Source organism: Hyperolius riggenbachi, chromosome 12 (genome assembly GCF_040937935.1).
Source record: "Hyperolius riggenbachi isolate aHypRig1 chromosome 12, aHypRig1.pri, whole genome shotgun sequence".
In the NCBI taxonomy this organism is placed as follows: domain Eukaryota; kingdom Metazoa; phylum Chordata; class Amphibia; order Anura; family Hyperoliidae; genus Hyperolius; species Hyperolius riggenbachi.
Window position 1 is genome coordinate 85,704,723 of NC_090657.1, and position 20,843 is coordinate 85,725,565.

Below are 20,843 nucleotides of genomic sequence, written 5' to 3' on the forward strand. Positions count from 1 at the left end.
GCAGATCCCCTACCCTCCAAGAGTGGCACAGTGTTTTGCCAGTTGGGGAGGCATTGCTACACCCCCTTTTGCAAGTCACCTCCCCATTGCTGGCACACAGAGTCTAGCACTGCTACGTAAGAAAGCTCCATACTGGTTTTTCTTCTTGTTTAGGTAAAGGCAGCCCAAAGTGAGAGGGATATGGAGGCTGCCATATTTATTTCCGGTACTTACATATTATTCCGTCTGGAAAGTGTGGCAGCTTTTTATTAAAGTTGTGTTTGCTCTCCCAGGAAGATCTGACCATTTTTGGAAAGCTGAAAAGTCACGGCTTTCTGTTGCAATGGGTCCCAAGTCGGTATGATGCTCAGTTCATAAGTTAAGGTATTTTGAACGAGGGGGGTCCCCTGAACTTGGCTGCAGAAAGTGCAATTACAGAAGTACGGGATTAACACGACATGATAAGCAGCACCCCCGGTAGGTCTTCCTCCTTCGCTGCATAAATCTGTGTCTTCAAAACTTATGTCAAGTGCCCTGGGTCTCTCATTACAGATGAAGGAGCAGCACAGCTATGCACCCTCGTCTCCTCTCTGTCTTACTGGCATAGGCAGGAGACTCAATTCCACTGTGCTCTCTGCAGCAAAGTGCAGGAGACACCCGTCCCCCAAACCCCCATAACTTGGGAATGGGGCATCGCATTGACCCAGTGCAAAGGAAAGCAGGGACTTTCAGCTTTACAAAAATGATTAGATCTGGCTAGGGGATCAAACAGAACTTTAACAAAAAGCTGCCAAACTTTCCAGATGGGATAATACGTAAGTACCTTATTTCATTGTAAACAATGCCAGTTGCCTGGCAGCTCTGTTGATCTTATGGCATAAGTAGTGTATGGAGTCAAAACCCTGGAACTAAACATGTGACTAATCCAAGAAAACCTAAAGCCTCATCTACACGCGTGGATGAGGCGGCGATGTGGCTTAAGATCCGACAGGTCGGATCTTGCTACCGCCGATTCCCTGCTCGTTCCCCGCGAGGGGACAATGGCAGGGAATCGAGCGGAAGATAAGCGGCGCGGGGACGAGCGGGTATCGAATCCGGCGCTCGCGCCGGCGAGCGGGGACGCGGAAGAGTCGATCCGGCGGCTAATCGAGCCGCCGGATCGGAGCCTCATCTACGCGTGTAGATGAGGCTTTAGGCAGAATACCTGATCTGCTGCATGCTTGTTTAGGGTCTATTGCTAAAAGTATTAGAAGCAGAGGATCAGCAGGACTGCCAGGCAGCTGGTATTGTTTAAAAGGAAATAAATATGGCAGCCTCCATACCCCTCTCAGCTTGAGGTCCCTTTAATGTAAGCAAATAACAAAATCTGAGTTGAACAAATGCATATTTTACATAACAGGTGCATTGCCCCACTGTGTCTTACCAATAAATGTTTGCCTGAAGCATTCTATTCATCAGCCCTGAGGATGGCTGAAAAGCTGTCGAAAACATATGCAATAAACTTTTTCTCCTGAGTTTTCTCCCAGGAGATAGCAAAGTACCAAAAAGTATGTTAAAAAAAAAGTAATATACTTATTTTGAGTATTTTCTTGCATTTTATTAGTAGGTTTGAAAGTAACTCCATGCAGAAAACTCAGGAGAAAAGTTATTAGGATATGGCCTAAATCACCCAATGATCCAGTTCAAACTCCTAAAACTATCTTTGTAAGCTCTACATAGGCTATCCCCTCCATACATTTCCTTATTCATCTCCAGATATCATCCATCCTGGAACTTTCACTCCTCCCAAGAAACCCTCTTGTCCAGCTTGGTCACCTCCTCTTCCTCTCGCATCCAGGACTTCTCACGAACGTCACCTCTTATTTAGAACTCTCTCCCACAGCCTGTCTGTCGTGCTACAAGCCTGGAAATTTTCAAACGTACCCTCAAGACACACCTGTTCAAGCCTATAATTTGTTATAGGTATAATTTAAAGCTCACTACCTCATCTGCTAACCGTGTTGTCTACTCCCCTAGTGTCAATACCCCCCCCCCCCCCCCCCCCCACTACCCTCCAGATTGTAAGCTCGCCAGAGCAAAGACATCTCCCTTGTGTTTACTGTTTTTGTGCATTTTCTCAAATGATCATCCATCAATACTGATGTTTTTTAAACTACACATCGCTTGAGTGTATCTGTACTTGTATCCCTAGTTGTCCTGATTGTACTGTATGTTGAAGTGCTCATGCTCCCCATTATTGTATGTTTTTATACATTGTACAGCACTTCGGAAGAGGTTGACACTATATAAATAATAGTAAAATAAATAATAATAATAATATGGCACATTGAATGAGATAATTTATGAACATTTTTGCATGAGTTAATAATGCATTTAATTTGGCATTTATTTATGCAAACGTATTACATGGATGCTTAAAGGGAACCTGAAGCGAGTAAAATTATTTAAAATAAACTCATAAGGTAGCTGCAAATAAATATTACATGCTTACCTCACCGTCAGTTCCTCTCAGAAGCTCACCATTTTCTTCTTACAGTGATCCCTTCCAGTTCTGACAACATTTTGTCAGACTCAGAACTGAAATATACCAGTTGCTGTCAGTTATATATCAGCCGCTGTCAGTTACAACTGAATGTACAAGGTAATGTCCATGTTTCCCTATGGCTCAAGTGGGTGATATTACAGTTTAACAGTGTGCTGACCAGGAAGCTCTTATGGGATAATTACCATTTTAAAAATGGAGGACAGAGAATGCCATTGATCACAGTGGAAAAATTGGACGTAGGAGAGGAGAAAGAGATTGAGGAGTAGACTACACAGGAGGTAAGTATGACCTGTGTATGGTTATTTTGACTTTTTATTTTCAGTTCAGGTTCTCTTTAATGTTAGTGAGTCATGAGGTAAAGAAGCATTAGTTACAGTAAATGCTACAAAAAAATACGATAAAACAGGAACAAAAGAAGTTTACTACATCAGGCACAAAGTACCTACAAAAAAGCATTGTGGTTCTCATTACCGTAGCTTCTCGTGCACTGATGCCTAAAACACAGAGACATGCTTAACCATTCCAAGTTTCATGTATTTGTATGAATACACTTCCTCTCTGTATATGACCATTTGAACCACATTGTGAGGTCGCCTGGCTGGGCAGCCAATGTTTAACATGTCTAAGTTCTGCAATTATAGCCTGCGTATGAATTTGTCAGGTTGGTGTTAATCATTAAGTGGCTGTGTGCATGAGAAATAGCGCGGTGTTGTGAGTGACATATGATATATGTGATTAACCCCTTTGCTTTCTATCACTCATTGCCAGGGCCCCAGTACAGCCTAGTTATGCACTGTAAGCTACTGCAAACAGAAAAATAGCAATGCATTACTTCAAGACAAGACATATAACACTTACATCGCATCAAGGATGCAGCTACTTAGGGAGCTCTCCACAGGCGACCAGGAGCTTTAGAATGCCTTGCCCAGAGACTCCTTAATGGTTTACACAGGGATTTGAACCCTGCTCAAAAGGTGGCCACACACCATACAATAAAATGATCCAATTTTACAGCAATTCAATAAAAACTAACGGCTTTCACAAAAAAAAAAAAAAAAAAAGAAAGTTCCCATTTTAATGTGATAAAAGAAGATCGGGAAAGTTGGATTTGTCTGGTCAATTTTTATGTGTGGTAGATTGTAATTACTTGACATTCAGATCCAACCAATTTTTTCTTAGCTTTCAATCATTTTTTTTATAACTGGGGAAAAACTGAACATATGTGTGTGGTACATTGGTCAAATTTATGAAATGTTACAATCAGTCAGAAAAATTGATTACAATTCTTGAATTGAAAAGATGTACCACACACACATATGTTCAAATTTTCCTCAATTATGATAAAAATGCTTGGAAACGCTTAGAAAATTATACTAGTAAATTGAAACCCTACCACACACCATTCAATTTTCATAAAAATTGATAAGAAAAATGCACCGTTCCCAATCAACTTTTATCAAATAAAAATGGGAAATCCGATCAGATTTCTTGCTTGAATAAAAAAAAAAAAAAAAGCTTTTGATTTTTTCGGGAAATCCAACCTTTTTTTATCGAATTGCCATAAAATCGGATTATTTTATTGTATCGAGTGTGGCCACCTTTAGGCTAAGTGGGTTAGCACTCTTATTCTGGGAATACACGGGTGGATTTTGCCACTCTATTCTCCCGCTCCATCAATATGCCCCTCGAATCCGCAGTCAATTCTCTTATCTTCCGCTAGTTTTTCTTATCGTTTTCCATTCACTTCAATCCGGAATCGAGCAGCGAAATGATCAGGCGGGAGATCGGACATGTCGGAAATTATCTATTGAGCCATCTTAATGGCTCAAAATCAAGCCGTGTATTCCCAGCATTAGCTTGCAACACTGCAATGCCAGGCTCAAATTTCATACAGATCGCTATCTGTATTGGGTTGCTAGGTTTTCTCTGTTTGTGTTGGGCGCTTCACTTTGGGACAGTTACCTTCCTTCGGTGAAAATGGCTCAAGACTGATGTAGGCACCATCATCTGTGAGGCACAGTAATAACGGATGTGAATTCTCCACTGCACTCAGTAAAGCACTGCATATTCCAGTATGTATCCACTAATGCTCAGCTACCAATATGATATGTACCGGTATGTAAGCTTCCAAACAAGAGACAGAAATGTGCAGGGGCTAATCAGAATCTGGAATGGCAATCAAACACCAACTAGTAAATAAAACAAAAGTTTGCTTTCCTAAAACAGAAATAATTTGCGATAATTCAGGTTGGAGTGAGCTTGAGATGTCTCCCAGAGCAACACTGCTGAATATATGCAAATTAACCATTGTACCCTTAGAAGCTAAACACACCTCCAGAACCGCTGGAATGCAATGATGTGTCAGCTTGTTAATTTGTACAGAGCCATAATAATCCAGCATGCATAAAGACTGTTTCGGATTCTTTGATCCTCATCAGTGCATGACATGGATTAATTTGGCTCTATGGAGTAGGGCTTGTGAATCCGAGAGGCACAGACTAACCAGCAAGCTCATGGTGACCCAGAACTCATTGGAGTGTGTAAGGGACTACAATGGTCCTAAAAGCCCCATTACGAAGATGTAAATGTATCAGCTACTGGTAAATCGATTGTCGGTTCCAGATTCTGACTAGCTCACCACACTGGAAACTGGCACACCAGGTAATTTCCTTTAATTATCTTTACTTAGATACACTGGGTAAATGCTTGCCTAGCAACCAGATACGAATTATACCAGGGTGGGTGGTCAATTCGAATATGAACAAAACAGACTTTTTCTTACGAAAAATGATATCTTTTCCTGATTCAAGCCTTTCAAGTAAGCAAACAGCATTCATGTTTGTTTATTGCTACAAAGATGGTGTTGTTATACACCAGGCCTTTATACTAGTTGGCCTTAACAGGTTTGCACTGGTCTTCCTAGTGACGGATAAGCAAGGCTTTCAATAGAGAAGCAAGAACCGCATACCCAAACAAAGCTGCTCTTATTATACAACCCTGAAGCAAACGAAATCAAAGGCAGCCATCCATCAATTATTAGATAAGCCATCACATGTAGGTAACCAGGTCACATTGCTTGTTGCACAGGGGTAGCAGCAACATTTTGAGCAACGAATATAAAGTAAAAGTATATACGACAAAAAGGTGTACAGTGGTGTCACTAATGATGGACATTAAGCCCTACTTCCTTTATTGCCTGCTTCTTGTAAGAGGAAACCTCCTTAGTGGCTGCTTCCTGCGAGGAAAGGCCTTCTTAGCGGCTGCTTCCTGTGAAAAGAAACCTCCTTAGTGGCTGCTTCCTGTGAGAGGAGACCACATTAGTGGCTGCTTCCTGTGAGGAAACCTCCTTAGTGGCTGCTTCCTGTGGGAGGAGACCTTCTTAGCGGCTGCTTCCTGTTAGATTAGACATTTTTAGTGGCTGCTGAGTCCATTGTTTCCTACCTCACCCTGCCTGCTAGAAACCGATTTGTTGCTCCCGACGCTGTCCTCGACTCTGCATAGACAAGGATTGTGTAGCTCAGCTGTTGCCTACCAACACGGGCCCTGCAGTATCACCTGCTGAACTGATTTCCATCCTGGTGGTGCCACTAACTGAGAGGAAATAATGTGTGTGTACACACCTTTAGGCCTGGGGCCCACTATAGAGCTTTCAGCAGTGTTTCGAGAATTGCCAGTGATTCCAAACGTGTCAGGTTAATGAAATACTAAGTGGTAGAAAAATCAGCACTGATCAGCTATGCACTGCTCAAATAATTCCATTTATCTTGTTCGGTGTCACACTGGAGCCCCTCCCTCATAAACAAAGGCAAACTAAATATAGTTTTAGAAGGTAGCGCTGCACAATAAAAGCCAGAATGGCTAAAGTCCATACACAGTCCCAATCCTTGTCTGAAGCAATCTTGGGTACACAGGTAGTTTCCACAAACAACAAGAGGATACCATCACCACACCCGATGCAATCAAACTCTGGGTGGAGCGTAGATGCGGAACTGGGAGCAAGTAAAGAACATGCAGCATCCATAGCGGTATCTGGACTATCCTTACATGTGGAATGTGGATTGTGAATGCACCGGTCATACACATAAGTGGAGGGACAGAGCCAAGGGGGAGAGCCCGTCTAAACACTCTATGCGCTTTTAATTAATGTGGACATTTGAGTGCACCGTTTTATAAATTGTAATAAAGTGGTTCTTTTTACATTATGAAAAGCTTACTCCTGAGGTTTTATGCTGCATATTGAGGAAAGGGTGTACCAGTCATTCTGTATTACTGTAAAGAGGAATCTGGGCGTTTTGTGAATTGATCATCACCCATGCCAATGTGGTGGGAGAAGGCCATAAACATCCCAAAGCGTGACTAGACCTGTCTATAGACCATCCCATCTGGTGAGTTTGATCACATCGGGTGTGGTGGTGGTATCCTCTTGTTGTCATCGGTGGAGAGTACCTGTATACCCAAGATGGCTTGAGACAAGGTTTGGGACTGTGTATGGTCTTTTGCCATTCTGGACATTATTGTTCAGCGCTGTTTTCTAATGCTAGGTCAATTAAAATCAATAAAGTTTATCCCACAGTAGCCATTGCTATTTCCCGAAATCCCAAAGGCAGCGCCTGCAGCATTTTGTAATCAGCATTAGCATAGGATTGATGCAAAATGGTTTTTCGATGTACCAAGCGGTTTTGAAACTTTTACTGCCAAACCTATGGAAATCACATCACGAATTGGTGGTCGCGACAATCACAATATTATATAATGCAGAAGTAGTAATCTCTAGTACAGATACTATGCAGTCTGCACAATCATGAGGGAGTCAGCTAAGCCCTGGTATATCTTCCATGTAGAAAACTTCAGACACACACAAGTGGATTGTTTATAATAAAGTATCGCTGGAAGATGTAAGCACACCACATAATAATAACTCATACTTCCTACTCGTCTGTTCCACGAGGAAACACGCATAACGTATAATTGTTACCACAACATTTGCCTTACCGGGGGATGCAAGCCATAACTGTTGTTTACATTTACTTCTAGTTAAAGGATTTCTAAATAGCTTCCAGATCAATAAAGCAAACATAAAAGCTTTCTAATGATCAACTCCACTCCTCACACAACCTCTCATCCAATCCTGTGTAGGTTCTCAATGGAAGAGCTTGTTTTTTATCTGTGTAGAATCTTGCGCCCACAAGGGACTTCTTGCAGTGCAAACTTCTAGAGCCATAGGCTCTGATCTGCTCATACAGCTCTGTCTGCTCTGCATTCCGTTGCAGTCTTGCTATTTTCTAAAACTCTGGAAATGCACCATAGTTGAAAAATTGCCATCTGTGTCTCCTTTGGAGAGATTTCCCCGTTACTTCCTGCATCTCTGACTTACACTGAGCTTTGTAGCTATACTGCTAGTCCACGGGACAGGAAATTTAACAACAATAAAAACTCATATTTGGCCTGATTCACAAAGCGGTGCAAACTGTTTAGCACGGGTGTGCTAAACAGTTAGCATGTGAAGTGCATTTCGCGGACTTTTGCGCGCGCAAAGTGCAGCGATTCGTGGCAAATTGCACGCTCAGAAGTCCGCGATCGCGCAAATCGTGGCACTTTGCGCGCGCAAAAGTCTGCGAAATGCACTTCACGTGCTAACTGTTTAGCACACCCGTGCTAAACAGTTTGCACCGCTTTGTGAATCAGGCCCATTGTCTTCTAATATCCTCATTACCCCAATGTCTTGAAATTTGGATAACATGACCAGAAGCACTGGCTACAGAGTCAGTTTCAGGTTACGTGGGCGTGGCTTCTGCCTGCAATGCATCACCCTACTGTTCATTTGCAAAGAAGAAGGCACAGATGGATTTATTATTTGACAACAGCTAATGAAGGGACACAAGTGCTTCTAATGCCTACCGAGGACCCCCGAAGTTGTATTCGACCAGCTGGTAGATATTCAACCAGGAGGTGGACTGAGGGCACTGAGAGAGGACCAGGAAGGCTCTATTACAGGGATGTACAACTTCAGTCCTCAAGGGCCAAGGTCCTCACACATTTTTGGCACAGCTTAAATTAATTGATGGGACTGAATGAGGAAAGGTGTGGTTCGTCAAGTAGGACACATTTCTGTTTTTCAATCCATCCTAAACACTGGTATGGATATGACCTTCGAGGACTGGAGTTTGACACCTGTACTCTATGGGATCCAAAGCTTTTGGTGAGTATCTGACTTTTCTTTCAGGTCATGTCAGTTATACTTAGATGGTAATCAATCATACGCATACTTGTTTGCTCTATCACTTAATTACAGATTGCTCATGTAATTCAAGCTGGTTATTAGTAAACAAGATACTGTATTTTGTTGATTAGGAACAAAAACTCTCCACACCATGCTATCTCGATCACACAGCAAAGGTGTCTAGCGTCTGCTTGGCGTGCATTCTGTGACCACCCTCAGCTTCGACAGCACTAAGTATTCAGCAAGCTCCAAGTTTTCTGCAGCCACTTCTACTGATCTCCATGAACCATTTGCTGTCATCACTTAGCCCACAAGATACCGATTCCCACATCTGCTGTATGGCCTGCAGGTACCACTTTGTATAGTAACACAAGGGGGGGGCGCTAAGAACTGGAAGACCACGCAAGTCATCTTGAGCTTCAAAATAAATGCACAGAATCACTAAGGATAATGAGAGGCTTTATCTGCACACGTCTCAATTACGGAAGATGTTCCGGCATTGAGGCAAGGAATTTCTGTAGAGGAATCCTCGAACGTACATCTGTTTCAAGTGAAGTCCCAAAAGAATGCCTGGGAAAAGAGTGTTGCTATTATCTTAACCCATTTCAACAAAGGGTAGAATTGGGCAGAGTGCTTAAGCAAACATGTTATAATGACTTCTAATGATCTGTTGGGAAACCCACACAGCGGGTATTTGACAATTATATATATATATAAAAGGGACTCATAGACATAACATGTCTGGCTTCCAGCCAATCATGGTCAGACCGCGGAATAGTCACATGGGTTACCCGTGACCTGTACAGACACCGTTTAATGGGTTGGGCTTTCCATTCCATTGAGGCAGGTGTATCTGGAAAAGAAATGATGTTCGTTTTGTATTCTGAGGAGAGGGGTTTTGTTGCTGTCTGTGTCCCCATCTGAGAGAATTCTCTTGTCCAGATAGGAATTAACCTTTTCTGTAAAATAGTAAAGGTGGCCATACATCTAGCGAAGATGGTCAGATTCGACCAAGAGACAAATCTCTCTCTAATCGAATCTGATTAGAGAGAAATCTGTCGGCTGCTCATACACCACAGGCCAATTCCCAATCAACTTAATGCTGGAATCGATCCAGAATTGGCCTTATAGTGCACTGGGCATGGGGAGGGGGGGGGGGCAGCCCTGGGGTGCGCTCCCCCCCTCCCCCCCCCCCCCGGTTACCACCGTGCACCCGACTGATCACGAAGGTCCGACATCTTGCCGCATGTCCGATCAACATACTCAGGCCAAAATTGGTCGTATCGTCGATTGGGCATGCACTTGGCGGCACTGATTTGCATCCAATTCGATAAGAATTATCGAATCAGATGGTCGATTGGCCACCAAGTCGCTAGATGTATGGGCACGTTAAGTTCTACAACACACCAACTGCTTGTGAATGCTTTCCATTGCCCCATTATGAATGAATACAGTACATACAGGAAAGGGACCTGGAACACTGATGTAATTGTTTGTGTGACCTGAATATTAGACATAATTCCAAGCCAGACGCCCAACCAGTTTGTGTTGCATGTAGTCCAGCAGAACTGAACAGCATTGCTATGTGATACGAAACTCACTGACATTGGACAACAGCTGCCCAGTTAATCACTCTGATCAAATCTGCCAGAAATCTATTGCCCCAGCATGTCCAATTGATCGAAACTACTGATTGGACAGGACAGAAAATCTCAGTCGACTGGGCAGGAAAGAGCAGAGTTATAGCACTTTGAACAGTTTAATGGTGAGATTCTGTACATTTTCAATATAATTCCTGTAGAAATCTATTAGAAATTGACGTGCTGTTTGTGGTAGAAATTTATCCTTCTCAGATCAGATTCCGATCATAGAGGGATCAATCGTTTGGCCACATTGAGTGGCAATCTATAAGTATGTGGCTAGCAACAGATTGACAGACAGTATAATGAGTGTATCTTATGATGTATGCTGTAAAGATGGCCATACACTGGTTGATATAGCCAGCAGATCGATCCATCTCCAATCATTATCTGATCAGAGAGGATCTATCTACTCAATTGCCTTCACACACTCCACGCAGATTTTCAATCCCATTCCAGCATGAAATCTAAAGGTGGCCATACACTTATAAATTTGCAGCAGATTCGACCATCAGATAGATTTCTGGCAGATGCCTGTCAGGTCGAATCTCACAGTAATCCATCTGATGTGTGCCACACACTAGGAACAGATTTCCAATAGATTTCAGGATTAAATCTATTGGAAATCGATCTAAATGCATTATTGGACCATTAGATCCAATGCAACTCTATGGGCCATCGATCTGCTGCCAGCAGCAGATCGACCTAGATTTTCCAATCCTGTCAGATAGATCAAATCCATCGAAATTGGCCACAAATCGATCGAATGGGGAATTTGATAGAATCGATTTCTGATCGATCAATTCTATTGAATTGATCGATCAGTGGCTGAAATTAACCAGTGTATAGGCCCCTTTAGAAAATCTGAGTGTCTGCCAGGTCCCAGATCCTGTTCACATGAACCAATAGAATAATTGGTGATGTGATACCACTTGGGTATGACCTAAAGGGGCCCATACACTGGTCGATTTCAGCCATCGAGCCTTGCAAATCAGCCAAGCGATTGATTTGTGGCTGATTTCGATCGATTTGATCTGACAGAATGGAAAATCTAGGTCGGTCTGCTGCTGCCAGCAGATCGATGGCTCATAGAATTGCATTGTATCCAATAGTGCAATAATGCATTTAGATCGATTTTCAATAGATTTCCAATAAACTTCTGTAACGATTGTGGAACTTTCTCCGCGATCAGCGTGCGCTGACACGGCGGAAATCCTCCACAAGCGTATATTTGCAGGCACCCAGCAAAAGGTGCTGCGCACCTGTAGAGGGAAATTCCTGTCGGCAGATGGCGCTGGGGAGTGCAGAGGAACCAATCCTCTGTACCTCCACAAGTGCCAGACAGGAATTGTACGAAGCGCAGAACGCAATCGCAAGTGAGGCGATTGCGAATGAGATTGAGCAAAGGGACAGGTTGTATGTGTGTGCGCCAATCCAATCGCCACCCCGCGACCGCGCACACACACAACAGCAGATATGAAATAGGAACGCGATCGCGAGAGGTGCGATCGCCAGACGTGACACAAGGCAGATCAGAATAGAATACGAGGGTAGCAAAGGCACAGCAAATAATACAATAAGGAGATACGGAAAATAACAAACGCTAGCTAACCGCGAACACCGCACTCATTCGCAACAGTGCACGCGGTTATGCGCGGTCTCCACGTGATAAGCACAATAGAGACAAGCACGCCTAACTAACCATCGACAGACAGACATGAAACAGAGGACGCGAGCGCTTGCTTAACGGTTACCTCACCGAGCCTCCAGCAACCGTAGCAGACAAGACAGACACACGAAAACAGGGACAAGCGAGAGATAGGATCCACAGCACTAGCGAAAAGTGGCTAGCGCGATCCAGGTACAGAGTAGCAGAACAGAAGGATCCCCAGCGCTAGCGAAAAGTAGCTAGCGCGATCCCAGAAGACAGAACAGAAGGATCCCCAGCGCTAGCGAAAAGTAGCTAGCGCGATCCCAGGAGACAGAACAAAAGAGATAGCTGGTAGCAACCGCTGCACCAGCTATACTCCAAGAACAGAGATCAGAACCATTTCCTGTCGACCACCTTTGGGGCAGGACAATGGCAACAGGCAAGACAAGACAGAACAGGCAATGCAGATAATACAACCTGACTGGGCTAGAAGGGGAGCCTAAAGCAACCCCCAGGAATTAACTATACTAGATAGCAATGGCTGACACTCCAGCAGTGTCCATCAGGAACAGACCATGGAAAGGAAATGACCAGCAAAGCCTTCTGGGAAACATAAAGCTCTTATAGTGCCAGTCATCAAAGAAGGCAGGTAGGGGATTTGCATAACGAATGTATGCAAATTCCCCAGCAAGCGAACAGACCAGAAACTTGCAATGGAAGGACAGGTCTCTGTTCCAGAGACCTGCAGCCCACAGACTAGAGGAATGGACAAACAGCTGTCTGCCTGTGCAGCCAGCTGAGCGGATCATCACAACTTCATTCTGAAATCTATTGGAAATCTGTTCCTAGTGTGTGGCACACATCAGATAGATTCCGGTAAGATTCGACTAGGGATTATTCTACTGTACAATATTTTGGAACAGACCTTGTGAATCATGGCTAATCATGCAGAATATATATCCTGACTACACAGCGCTCTTTATACACGATCAGTCATGCCAGTCCATAGTAAAACGTCCCGATCAAAATACCAGTGAGGGAGTAGCAATGAGTTCAGCACAGCATAGCCTAACAATCTGATTCATTTCAGATGTCTGACCAGAAATGAGTACAGTATGCAGCACCTAGCGCTAGGTCTGCTTTTGTAAAGCTTCAGCCACCAAAAAACATTGCTCTGCTTACAGTATATTACCTGCCATCAAGATCTTGTTTACTCTGTGCTCTGCTCACACACTTTTTCCTCTGATATCTCATTTTATAGATCGTTTTTGCAGTAAACAGCAGATAATCAGGCAGGGTCCATCCTAGTGACTAATTATGAGATTAGCGGAGACTGCAGCAATGTGGGTGGCCAATTTCAGCTTCCCACAGGGCATACATGGGAAAAGGGTGCCAGGAAATTTGGACGCCGGGTGAAGCCACTAGTAGAGTATTGGCAATACTACTGATATTGTACTATCACTTTACCTAACCTACCTCTCACACTAACTCTCCCTCTACCTACTTCTAACACTTACCCTCCCCTACCCAACACTACGCTATCCCTTCCTGTACATTATCTCCTACTGGCTTCAGTGTAGTGTCCGCTTCTAATGCTTGGAGTACGGAGCAGATGCATTTCAACCAGGGCTGTGGAGTCGGTACAAAAATCATCCGACTCCAATAACCGGGTTTGTGAAACCACAGACTCCGACTCCAGGTAACCAAAATTCATGGTCAAAAATGAACATCAAGAGCATTTCTGGGGCAAATGTTTTTGGGTAAAATCCTGAGAACCTGGAACTGTCCTTGGAAGGCAGGAAGGGCACCTCACATCTATGTGGTCACCACCAAATAGCTTCATGATGCCTACAAGCCTTACATAGCAGCCATGGATAAACAAGCTGCCTAAAATACATTCTAACACTGTCCTAAAGCCCATCTAAGGGTGATGTCACATGAGAGTTTTTCATACCAGTGATTGTTTTAACGGACAATCACCTTCTGGAAATTGCCCAGTGAGCTCATCTACTCGGCATCGTCTCAGTGTCAAAGTAAATAAATGCCTCCTCATCTCATCTCTCGTGCAACAGGATAGCAGGCATACCAGCAAGAGCTCCTGACTGACATCACCCCGACGGTGAGTTCACACAAGCCTAATGGCATGCCGTACTGCTATTATTAGGCAGGCTCACTGCTGTGCTGCCTGGGCATGGAGATGAATGTGGTCCTCTCTTCCTGTCACACCACTGCTGGAGATGGAGACCACAGCCAAATACTCTGCATGCATGGCTTCTGGAAGCTGATTGTTCCCCCCACACAGCTGGCGAGAGGGACAGCAGTTCTCATTCAAGGCAGAATTATGCTTGAAGTGCCTTGTCCAGCAGCGTTTATGGCCACAGCTGCTAATTATTCCAGAATTCCAGGAAAAATTCCAGGTATTCAGACAACTCATGTCACTCACATTCATACATACATACATCTCTAATAAATACACAGTTTTATACCCTTCCCACAGAGATATCTTAAAGAGAATCTGTACTGTCCGATTTGAACAATAAAAAAACATAAATCGAGTCACTGTGATCTCCTGGATCCCTCTTTGCCGTTTCTGCCGCTCCCCGCCGCAATCCTGGCTTTTAAGTTTTAGCCAGTTTTAGGCAGTGTTTACAAAACAAAAAAACTTGGCCGCTAACCAGAAAGTTATGAATGTGTGTGTGTTATATATATATATATATATATATATATTTAAGTATTTATATAGCGCCAACATCTTCCGCAGCGCTGTACAGAGTATATCGTCTTGTCACTAACTGTCCCTCAGCGGAGCTCACAATCTAATTCCCTAACATAGTCCTATGTCTATGTATGTGTAGTGTATGTGTTGCAGTCTAGGGCCAATTTAGGGGGAAAGCCAATTAACTATATACTGTATGTATGTATGTATATATATATATATATATTACCGTATACTACAAGTATTTATTACATAGTGAATTATCTGCACTCCAGTCAGGGATTTATTTATTTATTTATTTATTTATTTGTTGTATTTATAAAGCGCCAACATATTACGCAGCGCTGACAGTTTCCCACAGTTCTGTGGATTCCCACAGTTTCTCAGCAAGGGCAGCTCCCTCCCCCCTCAGACAAGCTGAAATTGAGAGCAGAGACCCTGTCTGTGACTAATAAACAAAGCACACACACACGAGAAGATTAGATATATTACATACACAGTGCAACTATAAAAGGCTGCAGTAAGCTAGTGCACATTAGAACACGTATAGGAACTTGTAGCATAGAAGAAATAAGGCTGAAAATTTTGTTACAGAGTCTCTTTAAAACGTCACTTTTAATTAATCATTTTAAAATCGTTAAGCCTGTAAAATTGTTCCCATAATGTAACTGGGAGAGGGGAAGGAAATTCAGAGGCTTGTGAGGCTATATAGATCCGCACATGTAGGTTTACCCAGACTGTATTTATGTAAACACACATCACCCCACCATCCAATCCAACATGTTTCAACCTGTAAAATATAGGGGCTTCATTAGGGGTACTATAACAAAGTGCTAGAGTGCTCAAAAGTGCTATACAGACATTATAAATACATTACACATGGAAAATAATAAACAGCAAGTGGGTCATAGCCTCACGGCTCTTATGACAGCCAAAGGCTGGTGGGGTGATGTGTGTTTAGATAAGAAACAGTCTGTGTAAAGAGGGGTTACCTACGATGTGAAGCTCTCCACAGCCTCACTCACAGGGCTCTGGGAATTTCCTTCCCCTCTACCAGTTACATTATGGGGACAGGATTAACGATTTTTAAATCCATTAAAAGTTACGTTTTAAAATATCTCTGTGGAACAGGTATAAACCTGTGTGTTTATTACTGAATCAGTAGTGTTTGTTCTGGTTAGTATACGCACATCTCTCAAGGAGATCATACAGGGAACATGCTTAGTACACACACTGCCTGCTCTGTTCTATGGAGAGAGGCAGGACAAGCAAGAAGAGCCAACTACAACAGAGGACCAATAGAGGCCTGTCATGTCAGACTACTTACTATGTTGTCAGTGGCAACAGGGGCCACCTGTACCCCCACCAGACTTTGCAAAAAAAACATTTCCAGTTGACCGTCAACCAACACAAATCTAGCTTAATGGTTCACTCTACAATGGATACAGCCAAAGAAGTAGCGTATCCAGCTGGTACAGTAAGCCTTGTGCCACTCGAGGTACGTTGCAGTGTCCGCTGTAAGGTGGAGTGGTAAGGTGTGGCATTCTATTGGATAATACATCTACACATCTACTGTCTGTGCAAATTGTGCAGGTCAGTGAAAGCGAACATGTGTGAACAAGCCCATAGGAAAGTATGGCTTCATTGTGCATATCTAGTGGTCCAATGCTCTGTGAACAGACCCTATAGCCTGGTACACACTTTCAATTATGATTGGCCAAACACTGACCAATTTTACCACCTTCTTGTAGTATGAGAGTGTACCTACACAATCTCAAAGTATTCAATATCTGTTGACCATCATACTACGTGGAGGAGGTAAAATTGGCCAATCATTGGCCTTTCAAAACTGAAGGTGTGTACCAGGCTTAAGGGTCCATACACACATACAATTATCATTGGCCAGTGTTTGGCTGATTTTACCACTTCCACATAGCTTAGCTACACAATCAGATCATAGTACCAGCGCTACATAAATAATCACATGGACATCATTCTGTTTGAGCTACACATCAAAAAATATCAGACAAAGCCTAGAACTCTACGGTACCCAATCTAAAGCTAAAAGAGAAAGCTTTCACTGGAACACCAGTTATCAGCAATACAGCGTATTCTAAAGTAATGAACATGAGTATATAACAGCAGATCTTCTGGATCAGAGTCCTGCATATACTACTCTAAAGATGAAAGCAAGGCTCGTTTACTATACTTTCAACCAAATGGGCTGGGACCAGCTGACAGATGATGATGCCACCACTGCCAACCACCCATCTCAGCTAAGTGATAACGTCATGCGTGGAAATTAGCTGAAGACTCCTGTAGCTGTGGTGTGACATTACCCTGATGGTGAATATGAATTCCTATCAGGATCTGAAATGGTTACGGGACAATGAAGCTATACACTTGGCTTGCCGAAATGCCCAAATTTCCGGGTTACTGCTCTGTGTATCGCAAACCTACAGACCGTCCCACATACCTAAGATATGACAGTTTTCATCCCAAGCACATTAAGAACTCTATAATTTACAGCCAAGCTATAAGGTACAACCGGATTTGTTCTGACAGGATGGACAGAGACAAGCACCTGGATCACCTTAAGAACACTTTTATTAAACAAGGTTACAGTCCTCCCATGGCTGAGGCCCAAATCAGGAAAGCCAGCAACATCCCCAGGACTGAACTCCTGAAATATAAGCAAAACCAGAAAGAGGAACGTGTCCCTTTGGTTGTCACCTACAACCCACACCTGGAAATCTTAAGGAGGATTGCTAAGGAACTTCATCCCATTTTACACAAGGATCACAGACTGAGAACGATATTCCCTAAACCTCCACTCTTGTCATATCGGCAACCACACAATCTAAAACAGATGATTGTCAGGAGCTCTTTGAATAGGCCTCAACAAAACGGAACATCACCCTGCCGACAAAAAATATGTGGGACCTGCAGACACATTTACTCCACTGACAGGGTAACGATACCAGGTTCACAACAGGAGTACAGAGTACAAGGTAAATTTTCTTGTGGGTCCACCAATCTGGTATATCTGATCATGTGTGCTAAATGCCCCAATGTTATGTACGTGGGAGAAACTGGACAAACTCTGCGCAAACGTATGAATGGACACAGGCACACTATTAATGATACCAAATCTGGACTCCCAGTTGCTACACACTTTCGGTCCAACGGACACAGCATGGATGATCTTCGTGTCACTGCCCTGAAGGGCGGCTTCAAAACGTCAAATGACCGATTAATAGCAGAAACAAAATTTATAAATTGTTTCAAAGCTGTGCAGAAGGGTCTGAATAAGGACAACAACTTTCTATATTGGTATGAGATGGATGATATATGAACTGTCTCAGCCACCCTAGCAGAACTTGTGAACTAAGAATTTACGATACCTCTGGGTCAATCCTAATACCAGGTCTGGGAGCAATAAAGTAAACAAGGATCCTTATCTTACCCCATTTAGATGGTCTGTTTGTATTAAGGCATCTTAATGATGTATTTATGCTTGAAAAAAATATCTGTTTTTCCTTTTGATGTTGCATGTATATAAGCTGTCTGTACCACCAGCTTGCAAACTAACAGGATATAAACCTGACGAAGGCTGCAAGGCCGAAAGCTTGTTTATTCTTATTCATTTGTAGTTAGCCAATAAATGGTATCATCCTGATTTAAAACTTCTTGCCCTATACAGCTGAGCTTCCAGATAGTCGCTTTGGAGGAAGTAGGTGGGACAGCGTACGACTAGCTCTACCAGGCTGTCTCAGGGAAAACAGTAGCGATCAGCTGAGAAAATCTCTCTGAGCGTAGCCAGGCTATGACAAAACAAAGACAAAACTCTGCCCAGTCTGTACAGGTGCCCAGTAACGATTCAGCGAATATTCGACCCTCTGATCAATCAGATTGTATAGTGTTGATGGTGTCAATTAACATCAAACGATCAGTTTATCAATAATTTCATCAATCCATTTTACAGATAGATTCTACTCGAATTGATCAGATTGGTTATATCTAATGCCATTTATCCCTCCCTCCCAGTGGCGTAGCTAAGGAGCTGTGGGCCCCGATGCAAGTTTTACAATGGGGCCCCCCAAGCACTCTATACATATCAATTTATACGGCGCACCAAAATCTGCCAATGGCAGCTACAGTGTCAGAGGTGCAAGAAGAGGATGGGGAACAGTTTGTTAATGATTACCACTATTCAAAGTATCTACAGAAGTCATTATTATGAGCATAGGACCAATAGAGAGCTAATTCTGTAGTTAAGGGAGGGCCCTTCGGGGCCCCTCTGGCCCAAGGGCCCCGATTCGGTCGCTACCTCTGCACCCCCTATTGCTACGCTCCTGCTCCCTCCCCCTCCCAAAACTGATTGCTTCCTATCGCAATTATTGGATCGGAAGGTTGATCGTTCGCTAAAATTGTATTATTAATGTGCACCCTAAAGGAAACCTGTAATGTCATTTAAAAAAAAAAAAAGTTACGCTTACCTGGGGCTTCTGCCGAGCCCCCTACGACGGAGAGCGCGACCAGGGCAACGGCGCCGCTGTCGGCTTGCAAGTCAGCAGAAACGAAGCCTAGCTGTGGCAGGGGACAGGAGGATCGTTGCGTACCGGCGTCGGCACAGGACGGCTGCAGGGGGGTGGCAGAAGCCCCAGGTGAGTGAACCACTTTTTTTTATGGCATTACAGGTTTCCTTTGAACGACCACTGTCATCTGAAGTCTTGACCACGGTCATGCAGTGCATACATACATACATACAGTGCAATCTGAGACAGCAAGTGGCTGGCATTGCTACCCTGTAGCACTAGGGTCACAACCTGCACAATAATAAAAAGAATACAAAATGCATATATATAGTATATTATATTGTTAATACATCACATAAAAGTTGAGCTCATATTCATTTTGGTTGCTGCAGCTCCCATTCACACCAATACGCCTCCCATCCTGAGGGGGTCTCTTACCTGCCCAGCTCTTTGCCCACCACTCTGTAGTTATCAGCGAAGGGGTCCGTCCTGAGGACAGTCTGGGTTTGCGTGACCAGGCAGCCTCTATCCATCATGTCTGCGTAATATAGTCCAAGGTATAGAAAAATAGCTGTATGAAAAACTGGCAAAGTGTTCCAGCAAAAGCCCAAACTTCTGTAATAATAGAAGAAAAGTGAAGAAAGCGCTGCCTGCTGACAATCAGATCCGATCTGGAGAATTCACATTGAAGATACAGCAGTGCAGAGTCACCGGGAATACCATGCAGCGCAGAGCACGGAGATCTGCACGCTGTACTGTATAATGTCCTGTATACGCTGAGGATGAGTAGCGCTTCCTTTCCCACAGCTGCTTCTTCTCAATACAGAGCGTCTGAGCTGCGGTGACGGCTGAATCTTACCTCGTCCTCCGCTGCTAGACGGGGCTGAGCTACTGAACGGGCCGAGCCACAGCCAATCCACAACAAGCTTAGCGCGCCTCTGCTGGACGGCTTGCAAATTGCAGCAAAATGTTTTGGCATTGACATGATTGCTCAGCAAGCTCATGGCGAACCAGAACTAGAAGTGTGGGGCTGACAGACATTTAAAAGCCTCCTTACTAAAATGTTTTGCCAAGTGGTGCAATCACAAAGAAAATTTAGAAAAAATAATAATGTATTGTATTATAAAGTGGCTTGTGTGCCGAGTGGTGCGGCCCTGAAGCAAGCCCTTAAAACTGCAGTGGCCTAAAAAATGGCCTGGTCACTAGGGGGGGTTTAACACCACGCAGAGGCGTAGCAAAGGTGGATAGCAGCCATAGCGATGCTATGGGGTTCCGCGGCAGCCCTACGTCACAGGGGGCCCGCAGCTGCCTGACAGGTCTTTTTTTTTTATTATACTGCTGGGCGGCCCGAGCCCGACCCCCCGCCCCCCTCCCTCATCTCGGGGGTCCCCCTCCTTTTACGAGCGGCAGGAGGTGCGGCATATTCAGCAGGCTCCGGCGGGGTAATCAGAAGCTCAGAATCAGAATCAAAATCAGAAACTTTATTTCGCCAAGCACGACTGGGTCGTGCCCGGAATTGGGCTTGGCACGTACAGGGTACTGATACACGATATA

At 43.8% G+C, this 20,843-nt stretch overlaps 1 protein-coding gene across 1 annotated transcript in view; it reads right to left on the bottom strand.

Moving 5' to 3' along the window:
- LOC137542456 (serine/threonine-protein kinase 17A-like) overlaps nucleotides 1-20,149 on the bottom strand; it is an 80,038-nt gene extending 59,889 nt beyond the window's left edge. The window contains exon 1 of the mRNA XM_068264368.1: nucleotides 19,728-20,149. Within this exon, the coding sequence (XP_068120469.1) occupies nucleotides 19,728-19,825 (98 nt within the window). The 5' untranslated portion in view covers nucleotides 19,826-20,149. The remainder of the gene's footprint in view (nucleotides 1-19,727) is intronic.
- Between the last annotated feature and the right edge of the window lie 694 nt (nucleotides 20,150-20,843).